At 52.0% G+C, this 22,303-nt stretch overlaps 1 protein-coding gene across 1 annotated transcript; it reads left to right on the top strand.

Moving 5' to 3' along the window:
* The first annotated feature begins 1,318 nt into the window (after window positions 1-1,318).
* On the top strand, window positions 1,319-9,320 carry S1PR2 (sphingosine-1-phosphate receptor 2). Its single transcript, XM_032629051.1, has 2 exons — window positions 1,319-1,520; window positions 6,823-9,320. Exon 2 carries the CDS (start codon window positions 6,865-6,867, stop codon window positions 7,921-7,923), a length of 1,059 nt encoding a protein of 352 aa, XP_032484942.1. The 5' UTR covers window positions 1,319-1,520; window positions 6,823-6,864; the 3' UTR covers window positions 7,924-9,320.
* Window positions 9,321-22,303: the final 12,983 nt, after the last annotated feature.

Below are 22,303 nucleotides of genomic sequence, written 5' to 3'. Positions count from 1 at the left end.
GGGTATCAAGCAGTCTACCTTTCAATTTAATTTATTGTTGGAATAGGGCACATGTTACAAAAGTCAAAAGGTACAAAAGCATTCACAGAGTGAAAGCTACCTCCCTCCTGTCCCCTGTCCCCTATCTTTCAGTTCCTCGCCCAGGAAATTTATCAGTTTCTTCTTGCAATATTCTGAGCACATACAGTAGAACATCAACTCCATTGGAACAGGGAGTTTTATCTGTTTTGTTTCCTGATCTATCTCCAGCCTTTTAGTATGGTATCTGGCACATAGCAGGTGCTTACTGTATGTGGTAAGTAAACATATAAGTAAGTAAACATATAAGCAGATTATGTATTCATCTTCACAAATAGTACCCTCCTGAACATGAGTTCCATGAAGGCAAGGGCTTTTTTTCCTGTTCTGTTCACCGCTGTGCCCAGCAGGCACACCAAAAACATTTGTTGAAGGAGTGAGGGATGTGTTGTCTAGTCACTGATTTCACACACACGCGTCAGTAAATGAAGGTGTGCTTCATCTCTGCAGCCAGGCACCCAGATATGCCCAGGAAAAGCTGAATGAGGAAAAGAGGGAAACTAAAGAACTGGATAGGACTTCCCTGGTGGTCCAGTGGTTAAGACTCCACGCTTCCATTGCAGGGGGCACGGTTTCCATCCCAGTCGGGGAACTAAGATCCCTCGTGCCACGGCAAAAAAAAAAAAAAAAAAAAAAGAAGTGGATAGAAGATTGGGCCTCAAAACTTGAAAGGCAGTCAGCCTGGGCCTGCTGGTCAACCACAGCGAGCGCAATCAACTGACAGAGGCAATGGAAGCTTCTGGGTGCGCCCAGTCTTCTACGGCAGAGGGGCCAGCGCCTGAATTCTGGGGCCTTATCAAGGCAAAAACCAATCCATTCTTTGAGGCAGGGCCTGGCACATAGTAGGAACTTGCTTATTTGTTGGATGAATACACAGTGGGCACTCAATGCCTATTTGTTGTGTTGACACTTAGTAGGTGCTTCGTGGCTCCTCGCTGAGTAAATAAAGGGGATTCCATGTGCTCCTCCAATTCCAGGCTCCTAGGGATGGGCCAAGAGTACATCTGCAATCCAAGACAGTCGTTTCAGGTTGAGGTCACCTGGCCAGGACCGACTGGACAGCACGGGGCTGCGTGACGTCATGCGCCGACCGCTTCTCACGGGTGGGGGCTGGGAGGGGCAGGGCTGGAGGTGGGGGTGCGGACAAAGGGACCCCGCGCGCCTCCTCCCCACCCGCCTCCTCCCCGCCCGCCCTCGCGCGCGCCCCGCTGGGCAGGCCACATCTGGAATTCATTGCTGCTGCCGCCGGAAAGGAGGCGGAGATAGGGCGGGGCAAGTGGGGGCCGAGGCGGCGCCTCTCCTGGTCCCCCTACGTCCCCGGTCCCCAGCCCCGGGACGCAGAGGAGCCCGGCGGGCAGTCCCAGCCCTAGCCGCGGCCGTCCCGGGGACGCAGACGCCAAAGCCCCTCCGGCCAGGGCAAGGACCCGGGTCGGCCTAGCCAGGTGAGCGTGCGTGGCGAGGGGGAAGCAGAAAGGGCGGGCCCTGGTCCCCGGAGGTCGCGGGATCGGAGCTAGGGGCGCCGGCCAGGGGTCGGGGGCGTCGCGGGCGCGCACGCGCCGCCCGTGCTCCTGCTGCACCGAGAGAGTGGTCATCGTGCGCCCTCTCCACGACCCCAGGAGGCCCCACTACCTCAGCCGCGACCCCCCAGACTGAGCTCCCGCCTTCTCCAGCGGCAGGAAGTTGGCCCCGAGGAGAAGGCGGAATCCGAGCGCTTTCGGCCGGAGACTGGGAGGCTGGATGGCGTGCCCCCGGACCGGGGGTTTGGGGAGTGTGTATGGGGGAGGGGAGGACTCCCCTCTTTGCTGACTCCGGCTGGGCGAAGGCGAAAGGTGCCGCGCGCCGCAGTACCTCCAGGCCAAGGGGCGGGGCCCCAGAGGAAGGCAGTTGCCCACCTCCACATCTGGTCCTCTGCCTCAGTTTCCCCGAGTAGTTCGTCTCTTCCAGTCCCCCCGCGGGGTCGTGGCTTTGTTCTGGAAGGAAAGTGAACCTGACTGCGTGGCTCCGGCGTCTCTTCTTTCCCCTGGGACCCGGGGATGGGGCGTGGGTGAAGGCACCCGTGGCGCGGACCCCGCGTGGTTCCGGGCCCAGCCAAGCGTGGGAACCTCGCCCACTCCTCTGGCACGAGTTGACTCACCCGGGGATTTCCATCCCCTCTCCCGACTGTGCCCTAATCGGACGCTCCGGGCGCCACGCGCTGAGCCCACGGTCCCCCGCGTGGTGCGACACGCGTGCGGCATTCGCGGTGCAGCTGCTGCTGGGATCTGTCCCCACCTCTCCCCAGTCCTCTGGGAATATCGAGGCTGGGCCCCTGGCTGGACGCAGAGGAGCCCCCCACCCCCACTTGGAGATGTGTGGGTCACCCGCGTGTGGCTGTCGCGGGAGAGAGGAGGCGCGGCCCCAGAGGCAGCGAGTGTGGATACCGTGCATTCCACCGCCAGATAAGGAGGCCGAGACTGCAGCCTGAGGGCGGGGGCGGGTCGTGGCGCCGTCTCCACGGAGACGCCCATCTGGGCTTCGCCTGGTGGGGATGGCCTCCCAGCGGACCAGGGGCGTCTCCAGCCTCCCTTGCTGTTGTTTGGGCCTGGGCTGAGTTTAGGAGCCTCCGCCCTCGGGGACCCACTGGGGCCTCGTTCGTTTGGTCATCCATCCACCCACCCATCCATCCATCCATCCATCCATCCATCCATCCTACATGTTTTCTGAGCGCTTTCTGTATGCCAGGCATGATTCCAGGGAGTGAAAACAGACTTCGTTGCTGTCCTCTGACACACATTCTACCCTGGAAACAGACAGAAAACAAGAAATACAATCATTATTGCTGAAATTGGCAAGTGCTGTGAATATAATAAAAAGATGCTGAGGTAGAAAGGGCCTCGGGGAGGCGGCTAGGATAGCCTGGTGGTTAGAGGAGGCCACCAAACAGAAACCTGAAAGATGGGCTTTGTGGGAAGGCCATGTCAGGTGGAGAAACAGCAGAGGCAAAAGCTCTGAGGTAAGAACGGGGCTGACACGTCAGAGGCCAGTGTGGTTGCAGTGGACTGACCCTGGGGGAGAGTGGGAGGAGGCGAGGTGGGCAGGGGCCAGACCATTTTAGGTAGTGGGGAGCCATGGAAGAATCTGGAGCTGAGGAGTGACATATTGGAGCTATAAATTTAAAAGCTCCCCCTGGATGCTGCATGGAGACTGGCAGTGTAGAGGGCAACTGAGGGGAAACCAAGCCTAGGGGGCTGCCCTAGGGCATGGGGCATGGGACCAGTGAGTGCCCAGGGGAACAGTAACCACAGGGTCTGCCTCCATGGAACTTGGGGGAGGGGCTCCTGGAAGCCACTGAGGCTTCCTCTTGCCTTCTACTCTCCTAATCTCCCTCTGAACAGTCTTGGTCTGTCTAGCTTCCCTTCCCTCCAAACCCTGTCACTTGTCCCCCTTGCTCCATTTCAGGCCTGGCCATTCCCCAGTGCTGAGCCCAGGGACATCTTCTGGGAGGGAGTCAGGCCCTATGTTAGCCAGGCCTGGGAGCCTGACACAGGGAGGGGAAGCAGGAAAGGCCTGGGGGTGACTGTGCCAGCCCCAACCTCCAGACCCTGCTTCCTCTTTCTGGGAAGCATGAACCTGCCTTAAGCAAGGTCCTAGTGGAGAAGACGGAGGCATTGTGGGCCTCAGATTCCCCTTCTCTAATGAGCCACCCCTCCTGAGGCTGCCCAAAGTGAGGATCTTCCCCTCAGGGAAGAAGACAGACATTTTGGTCAGTCCCTGGGGTACGAGGGCTGAAACCATTCCTTTCTTTCTTTTTTTTTTTATAAATTTACTTATTTATTTAATTTTTGGCTGCATTGGGTCTTTGTTGCTGCGCGCGGGCTTTCTCTAGTTGCGACGAGCGGGGCTACTCTTCGTTGCGGTGCGCAGGCTTCTCATTGTGGTGGCTTCTCTTGTTGGGGAGCACGGGCTCTAGGCACACGGGCTTCAGTAGTTGTGGCACACGGGCTCAGTAGTTGTGGCTCGCGGGTTCTAGAGCGCAGGCTCAGTAGTTGTGGCGCACGGGCTTAGTCGCTCCACAGCATGTGGGATCTTCCTGGACCAGGGCTCAAACCTGTGTCCCCTGCATTGGCAGGCGGATTCTTAACCACTGCGCCACCAGGGAAGTCCTGAAACCATTTCTTATTTCCCTAGGAAGCGGCCATAAATCTTTCTCTTGGCTGCCAGACAAGAGAGGGGTCTGAGCAGCGGCAGAGGGGGCGGCCTTGGGACACACCCTGGGCTTCTAGCCCACCAGCAAGTGTGCTTCCCAGACCTGCGATGGGTCCTTGATTCTCAATTATGATCCCCAGGAGGGGCAGTAGGCCAGGGCAGCCTGGGGGCGTCTGGTCGGGGTGACCCAGCGGTCAGGCCGTGGTTCAAACTCTCCCCGGGGACATCCACACAGTCTTAATAATGTCCTGGAAAGAAGTGAGCTCCAACCGCCTGTAAAGGACCAGATCAGTAGTGCTAGCCATAGAGCGCCCCCAACTGGGCCAATCGAATGTCGAGGATGGAAAGCTCAGGCCAATAGGCGAATTGCTCAATGCCCTGGAATTGAAAATGAGCCAATCAGGGCGCGGGCTGTTTCTGGCCCGACGGCCGGTCTGGTAAGGCCCAGACCTGGGCCAAGCCGGCTGCAATGGGCAGAGGGCATCGGGGCGACCGGGGCTCGTCCGGCAGGGGAACAAGGAGCCTCTGTGTGGCGATCTGGGCGGGGCGACAGTCCCTGGGGATGTGCACAAGCCCTTCTCTGTTCCCAAACTAGGACGGATGTCCCTTCGCCCAGGGGGAGCAGCTGTCTCTATCGGGCCAGGAGCCAGGGCACCCCCTCTGAGGGGGTGTGCGGGACTGAGATGGCTGGACGACCCCGGAAGCCCCTCATCACTCCCAGGCTCACTGGGAACCGGCCTAACCAGCCTTTTCTGGAACGGTGCTCCTGGCACGCCTGGCGTGCACGTGGTCCTTGCTAGGCGTGTTTCCAGGGACCTGGGGAGGTCTCTTCCCACGGCCCCCCCCCCGCATTGAACTAAAGGCTGGTCTGGAGCTTCCTCCTGGCTCCCCTGTGCCCCTCGTGAAAGGCAGTCACTGCACCAGCTCCTCTGAGACCCCGCCCCCCAACTACCAAGCTGGGGGGAGGCCATGAAGTCAGCCTCTCACCCTCTCTGCCCACAAGCATCTTCCCGCCCCTTCCCCCCACGGCTCAGTTTTCCTTGAGAGAGGGGTGACTCAGGCTTTCATGAAAGTGAATACCGTTCCCCCCTCCCCGCAGGGCTTCACGCCCCCTCACCACTCACATGGCTTCGCACAGCTGCCCCATCCTCCCAGCCAGGACCTCCCAGACGGGTCTCCTGTGGCTCCCCCATCCCATCACCCCCTCCCAGCCTCCCTGCACCGGATGTGACTGGGGAGCTGGGACTCAACCCTGTTTCTTTCAAGGGCCTCACATCTGGATTTCATCTTGGCTGGGGAGGGGGGTGCCAGCGCCCTGCCCACCATGCTAGGACCCTCTGTCCCAGGGCAGGCCTAGATGGTGCTGATGAGATCAGGCTGTTGGGAATCTTGCCTGGTTGGCTCGCTCAACATCCCTTACCAAAAGATTGGGAGGAGAGCACCTAGTCCCTAGCTGTGGGTGTGGCAGGAAGAGGGAAGCTAATAATATTAGCTAATATTTATTGAGTGCCTGCTGTATGCTAAGGGTGCCTCGTGTATCGTTCAACAGGATTTTCCCATCACCCCTCTGAAGTGGGCTTTCTTCTCCCCACTGCCCAGATGAGGCCATTGAGACTTAGAGGTCAAGCGTTGAGTGACTTGGCACAATATCCCACAGCGTGTCAGAGGTGGAGCAGAGTTGAACCTTGGATTGCCTGCAGGGTCTGAGTCCTTGAAAATGACATGACCTCTGTGATGCTCAAACCTCAGGTGTCTCCCCAAGACCTTATCTTGGGAACACGTATGGCCTCTAGGCTTAGACCCAGCCTGAAATCCAGGGCAGTGGGTGGATGGTGCTATCAGCGAGAGCATCTCACTGACCCAGGTTGGCAGGTGGCATGACGCCCGAGGCTCCAGTGTTTTCAAGAAATGAGACAATCCGGGCTTCCCTGGTGGCGCAGTGGTTGAGAATCTGCCTGCTAATGCAGGGGACACGGGTTCGAGCCCTGGTCTGGGAGGATCCCACATGCCGTGGAGCAACTAGGCCTGTGAGCCACAACTACTGAGCCTGCACGTCTGGAGCCTGTGCTCCGCAACAAGAGAGGCCGCGATAGTGAGAGGCCCGTGCACCGCGATGAAGAGTGGCCCCCGCTTACCACAACTAGAGAAAGCCCTCGCACAGAAACGAAGACCCAACACAGCAAAAATAAATTAATTAATTAAGAAATGAGACAATCCCTCCAGGTCCTGGCTAAGACTCCCTCTCTGGGTAGGTGGGTCAGGCTTCCGGAAGTCCATTTTGTGTCTTTCATGCCCTTTGGGGGAGCTTCTGTTCCTTTGAAGGACACTGTATCCTAGAGGTTATAGAGGCTTTGGAGTGGGTCTCTGAGGCTCTTGCCACTGACTAGCTCTGAGGCTTTGGGAAAGTGAATTGAGCTCTCCGGTTTCCCATTTGTAAAGCAGAGATGATGATAATTCTGACTTCACGTGACAGAGTTGGGACTTGAACCACAGCCGTCCAGAGTCAGCCCAGGCAGCAGCCACGGCACTGACCTGTCTGTCTGTCTTTTCTCTCTGCAGCTCTGACAGCCCCATGGCCCCAGCCGGCTACTAAGCCCCACCATGGGCAACGTGTACTCCGAGTACCTAAGCCCCAGCAAGGTCAAGGAACACTATAATTACACCAAGGAGAATCTGGACACGACGGAGACGCCCTCCCGCCAGGTGGCCTCAGCCCTCATCGTCATCCTCTGTTGCGCCATCGTGGTGGAAAACCTGCTGGTGCTCATCGCGGTCGCCCGCAACAGCAAGTTCCACTCGGCCATGTACCTGTTCCTGGGCAATCTGGCTGCCTCAGACCTGCTGGCGGGCGTGGCCTTCATAGCCAATACTTTGCTCTCGGGCTCTGTCACACTGGGGCTGACACCCGTGCAGTGGTTCGCCCGTGAGGGCTCTGCTTTCATCACGCTCTCCGCCTCTGTCTTCAGCCTCCTGGCCATCGCCATCGAGCGGCACGTGGCCATCGCCAAGGTCAAGCTCTACGGCAGCGACAAGAGCTGCCGTATGCTGCTGCTCATCGCGGCCTCGTGGCTCATCTCGCTGGTTCTCGGCGGCCTGCCCATCCTTGGCTGGAACTGCCTGGGCCACCTGGAGGCCTGCTCCACCGTCCTGCCGCTCTACGCCAAGCCCTACGTCCTCTGCGTGGTGACCATCTTCTCGGTCATCTTGTCAGCCATCGTAGCCCTGTACATCCGCATCTACTGTGTGGTCCGCTCCAGCCAGGCCGATGTGGCTGGTCCGCAGACACTGGCCCTGCTCAAGACGGTCACCATCGTGCTGGGCGTCTTCATCTTCTGCTGGCTGCCCGCCTTTAGCATCCTCCTCCTGGACTATGCCTGTCCTGTCCGGGCCTGCCCTGTCCTCTACCAGGCCCATTACTTCTTTGCCTTTGCCACCCTCAACTCACTGCTCAACCCTGTCATCTACACATGGCGCAGCCGGGACCTGAGGCGGGAGGTATTACGGCCGCTGCAGTGCTGGCGGCGGGCAGCAGGGGTGCAAGGGGGGCGGGACGGGACCCCGGGCCACCGCCTCCTGCCTCTCCGCAGCTCCAGCTCCTTGGAGAGGGGCACACACATGCCCACATCACCCACGTATCTGGAGGGCAACACGGTGGTCTGAGGGGCAAGTGGGCTGACAACCAGGCCACCACAGCAGAGGGCTCCATGGAGAGGCACCGGGTGCCCTGGGACAGAGACATGGGGCTGCCAAGCAAGATGCCCCCATTCCACAGACCTGGGTGATGATGAAGATGTTTCACACCTGGGCTGGCTGACTGAGGCACTGACCAGTTGGGTGGCACAACTGCAGCCGGGTCCTGGAGGCCGGCGAGGTGGCTGGAGTGACCTCTTCAGAACTGCATCGTGGGGAGGGCCGGGCGGGGGGCAGACCTGGAAAGAGCCCAGGTGACAGCAGGCAGGTGCTCGAGAGGAGCACAGCGCAGGGGCAGTCTGAGCCTCCGCCCTGGGCCTGACTCCCCTCTCTGAATTTAGCCCCCTTGCCACCTTCTCTTGTGGTTCCACTTCCCTAGAACCACTGTCCTGAGGGGCTGGAGACCTCCTCCCTGACCGTTCTGGGCGGCCCTGGCTAACAGTTCCCGGGCTCAAATCCACAGCTTCCCCAAATTTCACCAGCTGCCACTTTGGCAACTTCTTCCCTTTCTTCTGACTCTTGTGAGTGAGATACCAGGAAAGCACGTGGCGGTGGGGAACTAACCCCCGTTCTCAGACCTCATTGGCCAATTGCACTATTTGGGGCACAGAGGAATCACCCAGGGCTGGAAAAACCGGTCTGGGGGCCTGAAGAGGGCTGTGGGCCTCCCAGTGGGGCAGGGTGGAATTGGAGAAAGTTCTAGGGGAGCTGTTGGTACAGGGCCCCAGACCCCCATAAAACAACCACCCCCAAACTCTCTCACCTCCAGACCCAGCCGAGGTACCAGATCTCATAAGGCAGGGCAGCCTTGAGCCCGCTGTGCCTCCTTTCAGGTTGTATTGAACGGAGCATGGGGGTAGGGGTGCCGAGGACAATTGTGGGATGCCCTCCTGTTGCCCGCTTCAGAAGGACTTTGCTAAATTCTGTGGACAGATGGAAGGGACATTGCGGTACAAATGTATATTTATGTGTGTCTGTCAGTGTCTGTGTGTGTGTGTGTGTGTGTGTGTGTGTGTGTGTGTGTGTGTGTGTGAGATGTCTGGGATCCCTTCTGCTCACCCTGTTTCCCCAGAATCGATGCTATTTTGTCTCCTCACGTCTGTGTTGAAGCTACCAAAGAGGGATCTGGTCCCCGCACAGACTCCTTTGTAATTCCTTGCTTATGTCCCCACTTGAGAGCTGGGGTGCAGCTCACCTGGGGGAAGGAAACTTCACGCCTCAAAGTGATTTCTCATGACTGCAAAGTCTGGGAGAGGGGATCTCTGGGGGGGCAAGGAGCCAGTCGGGGACTTGTCTCCCCTCATACAGCTCCCCAGATGCCCCTCATGCCTGAGACCCAGGCCCAGGCCAATAAACGGTTCAATGTCTCTTTCTGGTGGTGGTTGTCTTTTTAGGCTTAAGGTGGCAGTTCCCCCATTAGCCTCCTGTGGCTGGGGGTGGATGGGACCGGGGAGGGTGGCTACTGCTCAGACAATTCATCCTTTGCCAGCCTTTCCTCGGTGCCCCCAGCCCTGGCCCAGCCAGAGACAGGATTGCAGTGGCTTCTGAGAAAACAGGGTCAACACTGACTTTCTCCCTAGGGCAGTTAGCTGGCCCCTCCCAGTGATTAATTAGGCCCAGGACCTCCATGCTATCCTTCAAAGAGAGAGCCTGGCAGGCGGTGGGGGCCCCCCCGCTTCTTCATCCCCAGTACACATCCCTCCTGGGGAGCTAGAGAGATGGTCTTGGGAGACACAGGCCCAGATACCGCTCTAAAGCACAGTGTTCCCGAAAGGAGTGGCCCACCTTCCTCAAGCACTTTCCAGGCAGGAAGACAGAATCCTCAGGAGGCTGGAGTTACTATAAACTGCTTTTATGGAGATGTGGGTTCAGAGAAGTTAAGTGAGCTGCTCAGGGTCACACAGCCGGTTGGGCCAGTGCCTGTCTGGATCTGAACTCAGGCGGGCTGACTCTAGATCCTGCCAGCTCCACCACTGAGTCAGAGAAAAGATCCTCAAACCCCTCTTTGCCATGGAAGGAGTGAGGAGCGTGGGCTGCCAGCCTCCACCAGCAACAGCAGGATCCAGGATATGCCCAGCTGGGATGCAGCTGAAAGGTGGGTCCCTAGCTCGGCTCCAGAGTGACATTCCCTCCTTTGCCCACAGGCACAGGGCCCAGCGGCTCCTTTGAAGATAGATCTGGAGCTCTGATGGGGAACCCAGGCCCTCAAGCTGAAGCTCCGCCCAGCAACACCAGCGCAAAGCTAGGGCAGCCAGCTGAAGCGAGGAGTGGGGCAGACGGTGGCCAGAAGCTGAGACCCACACCCCCCATCGGAATTCCCCTTCCTCCAGCAATTCAAAGACAACCTCTGGAAACCTGAGCCCTCGCTGGGACTGGGAGGAGGAAGAAGCACAGGCCAGGCCAGAGTCAATAAATTTCCCCCAAATACCCACATGCTTCCTTCACCTGCTCCTTCAGGCATCCGCTCAAATGCCGTCTCAGAGAAGCCTGCCCTGACCACCTTCTTCCCTCTATCTAGCCCCTCACCTTCTTACCACCTGGCGGTGTAATATACATTGGTCTACTTCTCCCTAATTAAAATATTTACTTTTTTTTTTTTTGGCTGCACCACGCAACATGTGGGATCTTAGTTCCCCGACCAGGGATGGAACCTGCGTCCCCTGCGTTGGAAGCACAGAGTCTTAACCACTGGACCGCCAGGGAAGTCCCTTTTTTATTTAAATTTTTTTCTGATTAAAATATGAACACCTTGCAGATAGGACTGCATCCTATTCACCACCATCTCTAGCATCTTTCATAGTACTTGGCACGTTCCCACCAAAGGACCTTAGCACCTGCTGTTCCTTCTGTTGGGAATGATCTTCCTGCAGACATCTTTGTGACTCTTCTCTCCTCCTTCAAGTCTGTATTCAAATATCACACCCTGGGCGAGGCCTCTGGCCATGAACACAATTTTTTTTTTATCCTCTCTACCTCCCTTGCTACTCGCTAACACGCAACACATTTCGCTTCTTTATCTTGTTCATTTTATTATTATTATTATATTTTTGGCCATGCTGCGCGGCATGTGGGACCTTAGTTCCCCAACCAGGGATCAAACCCATGCCCCCCGCATTGGAAGCGCAGAGTCTTCACCACTGGACCGCCAGGGAAGTACCTGTCTTGTTTATTTTCTATTTCCCCTTTAGAATACCAGTCCCATTCTAAATGCCAGACAGCAGGAGTTTTTGTCTATCTTGCTCTCTGAATGGCCTCAGTGCTCAGAGCAGTAGCCAGCTCACAGTAGGTGCTCAATAAATGTTGAATGAATGAAAGCCAAAGCAAATGGGTGAACGTTAAGTGCTGTGAAGAAAATAAAATAGGAGAAGCAACAGTTTTGGGGTACTGTATTCTGCAGGGAAGGCATTATTATAGGCACTCTGACCGAGAAAGAAACTGAGGCACAGAGAGGTCAAGTAATATGCCCAAGGTCACGGAGCATGTGAGTGGAGGGGTCTGGATTTGAACCCAGGCAGTCCTTTTATTGGGCTGCACCACTCAGCTTGTGGATCTTAGTTCCCCAACCAGGGATCGAACCTGGGCCCCCTGCAGTGGTAGCATGGAGTCCTAACCACTGGACCGCCAGGGAATTCCCTTTTTTTTTTTTTTTTTCTTTTTCTTTTTTTCAGGCAGTCCTTGATTGAAGACCAAATCACATCTCATTCTCCTCAGTATGGCCGTCTGAAGAACTGATTTGCTAATATCTCTCAAATCTCAGAGCCTAGAATGGAATGGACCAACCTGTAGGGATGCAAGATGACTTTCACCTCCTTTTTCCCTACAGAGGCTGTTGGCTATTAGGGAGCATCAGAATCGCCTGGAAGAACCTGTTAGCATGTAGATTCTTACGCTCCCCAGTCAGAGATTCTGATTAAATAGGTCTGGAGTGACCCTAGCGTTGCATGTTTTTCATCAAGCCCTGCCAGTGATTAGAAAAAGCATCATCTTGGGACTTCCCTGGTGGCCCAGTGGGTAAGACTCCGAGCTCCCAACGCAGGGAGCCCAAGTTCAATCCCTGCTTGGGGGACTGGATCCCACATGCATGCCGCAACCAAAAGATCCTGCATGCCACAGTGAAGATCCCATGTGCTGCAACTAAGACCCGGCACAGCCAAAATGAATAATAAATAAACTTTTTTTAAAAAAAAAAAAAGAAAAAGCATCATCTTGGGACCATATTCTGAGAAACATTCTAGACTCCTTAATCTAGAGCAGTGCTGTCTAGTAGAACTTTCTGTGGCCATTTAGCCCGTGAAATGTGGCCAGTGTGAAGCTGAATTTTAACTTTAATTAATTTCAGTGTAACTGGCCACATGTGGCCATTGGCTACAGTACTGACTGCACAATTCTAGATTCCATATCTGTAGTTTCTGCGGCATCTGAGCAGCTCAACTCACTTGGCGTGATGCTGCCATTTCAACAAAGATTCCCGTCTTCCACTACTATCATTGTGAATGACATTGTAGCTTCCATACATCACTTTATGATTTTTGGACTATTTCTTTTAATAATGATATCAATGATATTCTGCTGCTAATGACAGAAAACACAAAATATTCATACCTTAAATAAGAGAAATGAATTTCTGTCTCATATATAAGCGTTTCAGAGAAAATTGATCCTGGGTAAGAAGGACGATGCCCACTTCCCCGCAGTCCAGGCTCCTGTCTGTCTGTCTGTTTATGTATCTATCTATTCACACATACATCTACCTAAATACTTCACTGTGTTTCCTAAGGACAAGGCATCCTCTTATATAACCTCAGTAAAATTATCATAATCAGCAAATCTACAAACCTTAATCAGATTTCACCAATTGTCCCATTACCGACCTTTATAGCAGAAGAAACTCCCAGCTCACTTTTTGCATTCAGTTGTCTTTTTAGTTTCCTTCAATCAGAGCAGTTTCTGAACCTTTCTTTGTCTTTCATGACCTTGACATTTTGGAAAAATATAGGTCAGTAATTTGGTAGAATGTCCTTCAACATGGGTTTGTCTGATGTTTCCTCATGATTAAATTCAGGTTATGCAATTTTGGCAGAAATACCAAAGAAGTGGTGCGTCTTTCTCAATTAGTTCCATCACTAGCAATGCTAACTGATCCCTTGGAAGTACCTGCCAAGTTTCTCCACTCTATTTTTTAAAATTAATTAATTAATTTTTGGCTGCGCTGGGTCTTCGTTGCTGTGCGCGGGCTTTACTCTAGTTGTGGTGAGCGGGGGCTCCTCTTCGTTGCAGTGCGCGGGCTTCTCATTGCGGTGGCTTCTCCTGTTGAGGAGCACGGGCTCTAGGCACACGGGTTTCAGTAGTTGCGACACACGGGCTTCAGTAGTTGTGGCTCGTGGGCTCTAGACCGCAGGTTCAGTAGTTGTGGCGCACGGGCTTAGCTGCTCCTCAGCATATGGGATCCTCCCGGACCTAGGGCTCGAACCCGTGTCCCCTGCATTGGCAGGTGGATTCTTAACCCCTGCGCCACCAGGGCAGCCCACATTTGTTACTACTGATGAACCTGCACGGACACACTGCGGTTTCCCATAATTTGGTACTGGCTGATGGCATTCCCTTATGTCATTTAACAGGTTCCTTTGTCCCCAAATTCAAGAATTGAAAGATATTCAATTCTTTCTAGGTGGTGCTGGAAACTCACCAGGAGGACATGATGTCTGGCTGTCTCTCTCTTTTACTGAGGACTAAGACCGATCAAGGGGTTCACGTGCCATCAGCCTGATCCTGTGTTTGTAAATTCCCCATCCGACTGTCCCCTAATGGTTTGATCACCCGTGGACTGTCGCTTGGACCTATCATTTCATTAGTCATCTTCAAAGGGTTTCTAATCCATCTCCCCATCCTCACATTCTGGCCATCTTTCTCATTTGTCTACAAAGCAAATGTACTTCCCCAAAGTCAGACATCCGACATCCGCCACCTTTCCCTAAATGTCTTGTCTGAGAATAGTTAAATCTGTCACGAAAGGGAAGTGAATTTGGGTAGGTGTGACTCATTGTCAGCGGCATTTGTGGTGTTAGTTTCAAGAGTGCATACTCTAAAGTTAAAACAAAAACCGAAAGGGCTTCCCTGGTGGCACAGTGGTTAAGAATCTGTCTGCCAATGCAGGGGACATGGGTTCGAGCTGTGGTCTGGGAAGATCCCATATGCCGCGGAGCAACTAAGCCCATGTGCCACAACTACTGAAGCCCGCACACCTAGAGCTCATGCTCCGCAACAAGAGAAGCCATTGCAATGAGAAGCCTAAACACCGCAACGAAGAGTAGCCCCGGCTTGCTGCAGCTAGAGAAAGCCTGCGTGCAGCAACGAAGACCCAATGCAGCCGAAAATTTAAAAAATAAGTAAATAAATTTATATTTAAAAAAAAAATCCAAAACAAGAAACAGATTTGAATCTCAAATCCAACACTTGACAACCCAAGTAGACTTTTGGCAAATCACCTGACAAGTCTAATCTGGTTTCATCATCTGTAAAATGGTATGTTCATAATCCCGACCTCAAATGCAAAATGGTACTGCCACTTGCCATGAAACTCAAAATAATTATGCTAAGTGAAAGAAGTCAGACACAAAATATCGTAATTTGTATGGTCCATTATATGAAATATCCATAAGAAGCAAGTCTATAGAGACAGAAAGTAGATTGGTGGTTGCCTGGGGTTGAAGGTAGGAATGGGGATTAACTGGAAACAGGCATGAGGATTCTTATTCTTATAAGTGACAGAAATATCCTATAACTGGATTGTGATGATAATTGCACAACTTGGCAAATTTACTAAGAAAACATTGATTTCTACCTTTTTTTTTTCTTTTGCAGTACGCGGGCCTCTCACTGTTGTGGGCCTCTCCCATTGTGGAGCACAGACGCCGGACACGCAGGCTCAGCGGCCATGGCTCACGGGTCCAGCCGCTCCGCGGCATGTGGGATCTTCCCGGAGTCCCCTGCATCGGCAGGCGGACTCTCAACCACTGCGCCACCAGGGAAGCCCTCTACATTTTAAAATGGGTCAAAATTTTGTGGTATATACATTTTACTTCAATAAGCTTATTAAAAAGTAATTCCAACCTGTCAAAATACTTATTGAACACTCTATTTTATTCCTACCCTCAGAGATCTTACATTCTAGTGGGGGAGACAGGCCATAAAAGTAAATATATAATACAATGTTAGGAAGTTTCCATTATGGAAAACAGTATGGAGGTTCCTCAAAGGAGTAAAAATAAAACTATCATATGATCCATCCATCCCACTTCTGGGTGTATATCCAAAGGAAATGAAATCAGTATCCTAAAGAATATCTGCACTCCCATGTTTATTGCATCGTTACTCACAGTAGGCAAGATATGGAAACAACCTAAGTGTTTGTCAATGGATGAATGAATAAAACATGATACGCACATACACATACACACACAGGGAATATTATTCGGCCATAAAAAAGGAAATCCTGCCACTTGCAACAATATGGATGAGCCTGGAGGACATCATGCTAATTGAAGTAAGCCAGAAACAGAAAGACAAATACTGTATGATTTCATTTACATGTAAAATCTAAAAAAATCAAACTCACAGAAGCACAGAGTAGGATGGTGGTTCCCTGGGGCTGCGGGATGAGGGAAAGGAGGAAATGTTGCTCAAAAGATTCAAACTTTCAATTATAAGATGTATAAGTTTTGAGAATCTAAAGTACAGCATAGTGATTATAGTTAATAAAATTGTATTGTATTTTTGAAATTTGCTAAGACAGTAATGTTCTCACTACACACAAAAAATGGGAGAGTGGAGATGCCCTGACTGGAGTCTCTCTTTGCCAGGTAGTTGTAATAACTTGGTGATTGCTTTTGGAGAGGCAGTTTTGGCTAATTAGCGGTCATTTCTGGGAAGGAGGGGTTTCATGTGAAGTTCTTCGATTCAGTGGCTAGAGCAGGCCCCATTCTCACCCCTGCTCCGCATGGTGAGGACGATTTTCTTTGCAGCTCAGGAGTGGACACGGTGTGTTTTCAGTTCGTGTGCCAAGAGGTGAGTGATGCCTGGAGGGCTGACCACTGTTTTTCTCTAGGGACTGGTGGCTGCAAATGGGCAGTGGCCATGGGACCCAGGCCAGTTGAAGATGGCTGGGGTGGGCTGAGGGAGGCAAGGTGGGACCTATGTGTCTTAGAAGGAAGAAAGGAATGAGGCTCAAGCTTGAAGTGGGTGACAGAACTGAGGAGAAGTACCCTGGACCAAAGCACTCATTCCAGGAGTGGAATTACTGGGTCAGAGGGCAGGAGTACATTTAGCCTTAGTAGATATTGCCAAATCATTTTCCAAAATGGCTGTACCATTTGGGGCTCTTCCAGCAACACAGGAAAGTTCCGGTCTTACTAAAACTTGTGAGCATTTCTTTTTTCATTTTAGTCATCCTGGCATGGATGGGTGTATGTGGGAGCTGTTAATCACATTGAGGTTTCATTTTGCGTTTCCCTGATGACTGATGAAATTGAGTAGCTTCCCATTTGAGTCTTGGCCATTTAGATATCCTCTTTTATGAAGTACCTGTTCAACTCTTTTGTCTACTTAATGTAAAAGAGATTGCCTGTCTTTTTCTTATTGAACTCTCTGTGTATTGTAGATGCAAGTCCTTGGTTGGCAGACATATGTCTGTGGCTTGTCTTTTAGTGGTATCTTTTGATGAACAAAGTCATTTTAATACAGCCTGGCATATTTTCCTTTATGATTAAAGTGCTTTGTGTCCTGTTGAAGAGACACTCACCTACTCCAAAGTCACGAAGAAGTTCTATGTCTTATTTGAAAAGCTTTCTTGACTTTGCTTTCGCATTTAGATTTGCAAGATCTGGAATTGAGTTTTGTACGTGGTGTGAGGTAGGGATCAGAGTTCACTTTCTTCCACAGGGCCATCCGGTGGGGCCAGCACCATTTACCAAAAAGACCATCCATTCACCAGTGCTTTGCCAGTTGTTTTTGTTTGACATAAATGATATAGCCACGTGGTCCAGCATTCCAAAAGGGCGAAAAGATTCAGAAAAATTCCTTTGCCGATAGATTTAACCCTGCTAATGAACATTCCTTATCTCCAGGAATTTATCCATTTCTTGTTTCTTTCCCAAGATTTTATGTGTAAATAAGTAAATATACATAATTCCTTCCATCCCTCCCTTTTCTACATAAACAGTAGCACACTATGCATTCTGTCCTACGTCTTTTTTTACACCCACTTACAGATAGGAAACAACCTCTAGGATATTGTATAGAAGAATATCCTTTTATTTTTTGTTGTTGTGGAGTCTGTCACCGTACGAATGGTAAACAATTCCTTTATCTAATCCCCACTGATGGGGAACTAGGTTCTTCCCAGTATTTTGCTACAGACAAGGCTCAGTGAATGGCTGTGTCCACTTCTCTCTCTCTCTCTCTTTTTTTTTTTTTTTTTTTTTTTTGGCCACACCGCCCGGCTTGTGGGATCTTAGTCTCCCGACCAGGGATTAAACCCCAGGCCCTGGCAGTGAAAGGGCCGAGTCCTAACCACTGGACCACCATGTGCAGTCCTAACCACTGCACGTGTTTGTGAGTACATCTTAGGAGCAATTCCCAGAAGTAGAACAGCTGAATAAAAGGGCGTGTGCATTTGTTGTTTCGATGGATGTTTGCAGACTGAGCAGTTAATGTGGGGGAAGAGGCATCACACGCTCACTCATGCAGGGCTACATGAGCCTTTGCTGTGTGCCAACTACATCGTAGGTACTTTGCTAGGTGCTGGCATAAAGTTATCACCCCAAAATGTGTGATCACCAGCTGAGGCAAAGGCTCTAAAAGGAAGATCTGTGGTTTTAAGAGCCTATCGAGACACCCTGATAGTGTTGGGGGGAGGTCAGAAAAGGCTCCTTGACGGAGGTGATGGGTGAGCTAAAATAGGAAGAATGACTAGCGATTCTCCAAGTAGGAGACGTAGACATATGGAGAAACAGGGCTTTCCAGTTTAAAGGAACAGCAAGTGCTAAAACCTTGCAATAATTAGTTATGGCTGAATAACAAAAAGCCCCACAGTCTAGTGGCTTAGAACACTACCACCCATGTATTCTGCAAGATGCTATGGAAAAACCCAAACGAACTCTTTGGCCAACCCAACATTATCATTCAGTGGTTTCTATAGGTTGGGAAATGGGGAGCAGCAAAGTGAGCAGTTCCAGCTTGAGGGGTCTCATGAGGTTACAGTCAGATATAGGCTGGGGCTACAGTCGTCTGAAGGCTTGACTGGAGCTGGAGGAACCACTTCCAAAGCAGCTCACTCACATGGCTGACAAAATGGTTCCTCTTCCCATGGGCATCCCCATGGGGCTCCTTGAGCATCCTCACAACATGGTGGCTGGCTTCCCCCATGAGAACAAGGTGGTGCTGTGATGGCTTTTATGGCTTAGCCTCAGAAGTCCTGCGCCTTCACTTCCACCATATTCCCTTGGCCACGGGGACTGGCCCTGATTCACTGTTGGAGAGGACTCCACAAAGGCATGAATACTGCGGCAAGGAATGTTGGAGGCCCTCTAGTGGGCTGGCTTCCACAGCCCTGAGGCAGGAAGGGGTAGGGAGTGTCCAGGATGTAGCTCAGCTGGGGTGAGTCAAGGGATGAGTGGCAAAAGCTGATGTGGGCAGAGCTAGGGGTTGGCTGTAGGGGTAGGGGTTGGCTTTACCCTAAGAGCACTGAGAAGCCACTCAGGTACCTTCAGTGGGGCAGGGAGGAGGTGATACGATCAGATCTAGATTCTAAGAAGATCGTTCCCAGTTCCTTGCAGAGAATAGGTGGTGAGAGGGCTCCTCCCCAGGAAGGAGGCCGGGCAGGCATCCGGGACAGAGGGGAGGATGACCTGAGCTGGGGTGGTAGCCCTGGAGGGGCAGATCAGCTAACGGACTCAAGGGCTGTTTGAAGGAAAACCCCTCCAGGCTTGGCAGTAAGCCTCCTTTGATCCCAAACAGAAAGCCCTTCGCCCGCTCAAGGGCCCTGCAAAGGAGCAGGCAGGTTTGTCCAGCATACCCCAGAGTTGGTTTCCCCAGATCCAATTTCCGGTCACTTGAGCCTGGAGAGAGAGCCTGTGAGGCCTGCCCTTGTGGTCTTCCTGCCTGGCCGCCTGCCTGGAGTGAGAGTGGCAAAGTGTTCTTGTTGAACCCTCGAGTGCTGCTGTCACCGCCCGGGGCCTCTGCTGGGCTGGCACCAAGTGAGAGCTCAGACTAATTCCCCAGCATGTGGCGTGACTCAGCTTCGGCCTTCTGACTGACTGTGGCTCAGGACACGTGACCATCCCTCCACCAGCCCTGTGCTCTGGGCCGCCTGGACCTTAGTTGTGCTGACCCCTGGTCTCTCCTGGCCTCTTGAGTATGGCCCTCTAGCTAGAGGCAGGAACGTGGCCTGGGAAGCAGGGAGCTGGGGCAGATCTTCTAGGGGTTTGTGAATGCTACCGAGAGGTGGGGTCAGAGTGAATGCCCACAGGAGCTGAATCTAACTTTCTGGAAGTTCCGGTTGCTTCTCTCAAGAGATGAGCCCATTTCTAGGTGGGGAAGGAGTCTCTGGTGGTCCAGCCAGTCACTCTGGAGCCTCCTGGAAGCCATCAATATCCCTTCCCCGTGACCTTGACTGATATATTACTGGTCAGGTGAGTCGAGTGAGGCAGGTGATTCAGGGATTAAAGACAGAACCTGGGGCTTCCCTGGTGGCGCAGTGGTTGAGAGTCCTGCAGGCGACACGGGTTCGTGCCCCGGTCCGGGAAGATCCCACATGCCGCGGAGCAGCTGGGCCCGTGAGCCATGGCCGCTGAGCCTGTGCGTCCGGAGCCTGTGCTCCGCAATGGGAGAGGCCACAACAGTGAGAGGCCCGCGTACCGCACAAAAAAAAAAAAAAAAAAAAAAAAAAAAGACAGAAACTGGGTGTGCAACTGATCTGATTTGGGCCTCAGTCTCCCTGTTTGTGAACTGGAAATCACTGTGTTGTGGGGCAGAAAACAGCTCTATACCTACCAACATTTGCATCAGGCACCTCCCATGTGCAATCTCCCATGTCCTATATATTTATTTAACTGATATTTGGATTCCTATTGAGTGAGCCCTTGGAGGTCAGCTGTGAACGAGGCAGACCACCAAGTCCTTGCCCTCTGGAGCTCAGTCTTTGCAGGGGTCGGCACGCTAAGGCCCATGGTCTAAATCTAGCCAGCCAAGTTTTTTTTTTTTTGTCTGTGCCACACAGTTTGCAGGATCTTAGTTCCCCCACCAGGGATTGAACCTGGGCCCACGGCAGTGAAAGCACCGAGCCCTAGTCACTGGACAACCAGGGAATTCCTTGGCCTGTCAAGTTTTTATAAATAAAGTCTTATTGGAATACAGCCATACCTGTTCATTTGTGTATTGTCCATGGCTGTTTTTATGCTACAAGGGCAGCACTGAGTGGTTAAAACCGAACATGTGGCCCACAAAACCTAAAATATTTACTATCTGATCCTTTATAGAAAAACTGCTGACCTCTGCTCTGCTCTAGTGGAACAGAAAGGCTACAACAGACAGAAATGAGTCTGTGACGGTGGTAAATGCTATGAAGCAACAGGATAATAGGAGAGAGAGACTGGGGGTGAGGGGCTGCTTCCAGGTGGGCAGGGGGAAGCCTCTGGGTAGTAGCAATCTTTGAGCTGTGAATCTTCCAGAAAAGTGACTTGGGCAGAATTGACAGCAAAGGCAAAGCCCTGCGGCACTTAAGAGCTTGAAAGACTGAAAGTGGGTCAACGAAGCTGGAGCTCAACGAGGGGGAAATGAGCTGCATCCAGGCAGGACCCTGTAAATGGAGTTAAATGCTTACATTTTATTTCAAGGGCAATGAGAAGTTCTGGAAAGTTCTAGTGGGAAAGAAAAGGGCATTAACATTTTTTAAAATTAATTAATTTATTCTTGGCTGCATTGGGTTTTCGTTGCTGCGCGCGGGCTTTCTCTAGTTGCAGAGAGAGGGGGCTACTCTTCGTTGCAGTGCGCAGGCTTTTCATTGCGGTGGCTTCTCTTGTTGCAGAGCACGGGCTCTAGGCACGCGTGTTTCAGTAGTTGTGGCACATGGGCTTAGTTGCTCCGTGGCACATGGGATCTTCCTGGACCAGGACTTGAACCAATGTCCCCTGTATTTGGCAGGCAGATTCTTAACCACTGTGCCACCAGGGAAGTCCCGCATTTTTTTTTTTTTAATGCCCGCTGGATGCAGTGGTCTGGGAGACTGGGGAAGAAAGAGGCTGTTACAATAGTCCAGGTGAGAGATGATGGCAGTCTGGGTTGGAGCGGCAGCCCAGTCCAAAAGCAGAAAGACCTGGGTGTATTTCATCAGAGGAAGAACAAACAAAGATTGCTCACCTCCTGCATGTGAGGGAAGGAGAGGAATTAGAGGTGGTGCCTGGCTTTTTGTCTCCGGGCAACTTGAGAGCAGAGCAGCTGGGCTGGAAGCCCAGCTTTGGCACCAACTTGCTGGGGGCCCTTAGGCAAATCTTTGTCCCTGAGCCCTTGCCCCATCTGTAAAATGGGTCAAATCATCCCTTGGCAAAGGGATTAAAAAGAGAACCTACCTGAGAGGGAGGCTCCAATAAGTGCAGCTGCTCTCCTGTGAGCTGAGGCCCCTGAAGAGAGCAGGTCAGCTCATCTATCTCCTCTTCCTTCCCTGTCCTGTGAGCGCCCCCTTTCCTAAGGTGGGTTAGGAACCCACATGCTGGCTTATGACAGGTCTACAGGGCTTGACAGCTGGGTCACTGTTTTACATTCAGGCTTTGGAACTAAAGACACCTGGATTCATTGTCCCTGCTGCTTAATGAGCCTGTGATCTTGGGTATAAGCAGCTTCCTTTGTGACAAATATCCTAGGCCATGGGACATGGGGGTCCTGATATCTCCCTTTATGGAGGTTAAGGATTAAATTAAATAACTCCTAAAGATTCTGGTACAGTAAGTACAGAAGTGCTGATTAAATATGAAATTAATAGCTATTAGTTCTATTCCTAATATTTTAGTCCTCCTGGATCCTGCCCTGTGTGGGTAATGCATGGCAACCAGAGGGTCTGAGGTCCACTTCTAGAAGCTCTCCACCAGCCGTTGGAGGAACCTAGTTTGTGTGTGTTTACAAACATGTTCACTTGTAAATCTTAATACAAAAATGTAAATATATGCCATAACTTCTAACTCCATTCTGATGCTTTTTTTTGTTGTTGTGGCAGATAAGTACTTGTTTTTTTTTCAACTCAACCCTATCCTATTAATGGTTTATTTCTTCTTTATTGTGGTAAAAAAACACATAGCATTTA

This window comes from Phocoena sinus, chromosome 3 (assembly GCF_008692025.1).
Source record: "Phocoena sinus isolate mPhoSin1 chromosome 3, mPhoSin1.pri, whole genome shotgun sequence".
NCBI classification, from domain to species: Eukaryota; Metazoa; Chordata; class Mammalia; order Artiodactyla; family Phocoenidae; genus Phocoena; species Phocoena sinus.
This window is presented reverse-complemented; position numbering and strand designations above follow the sequence as displayed.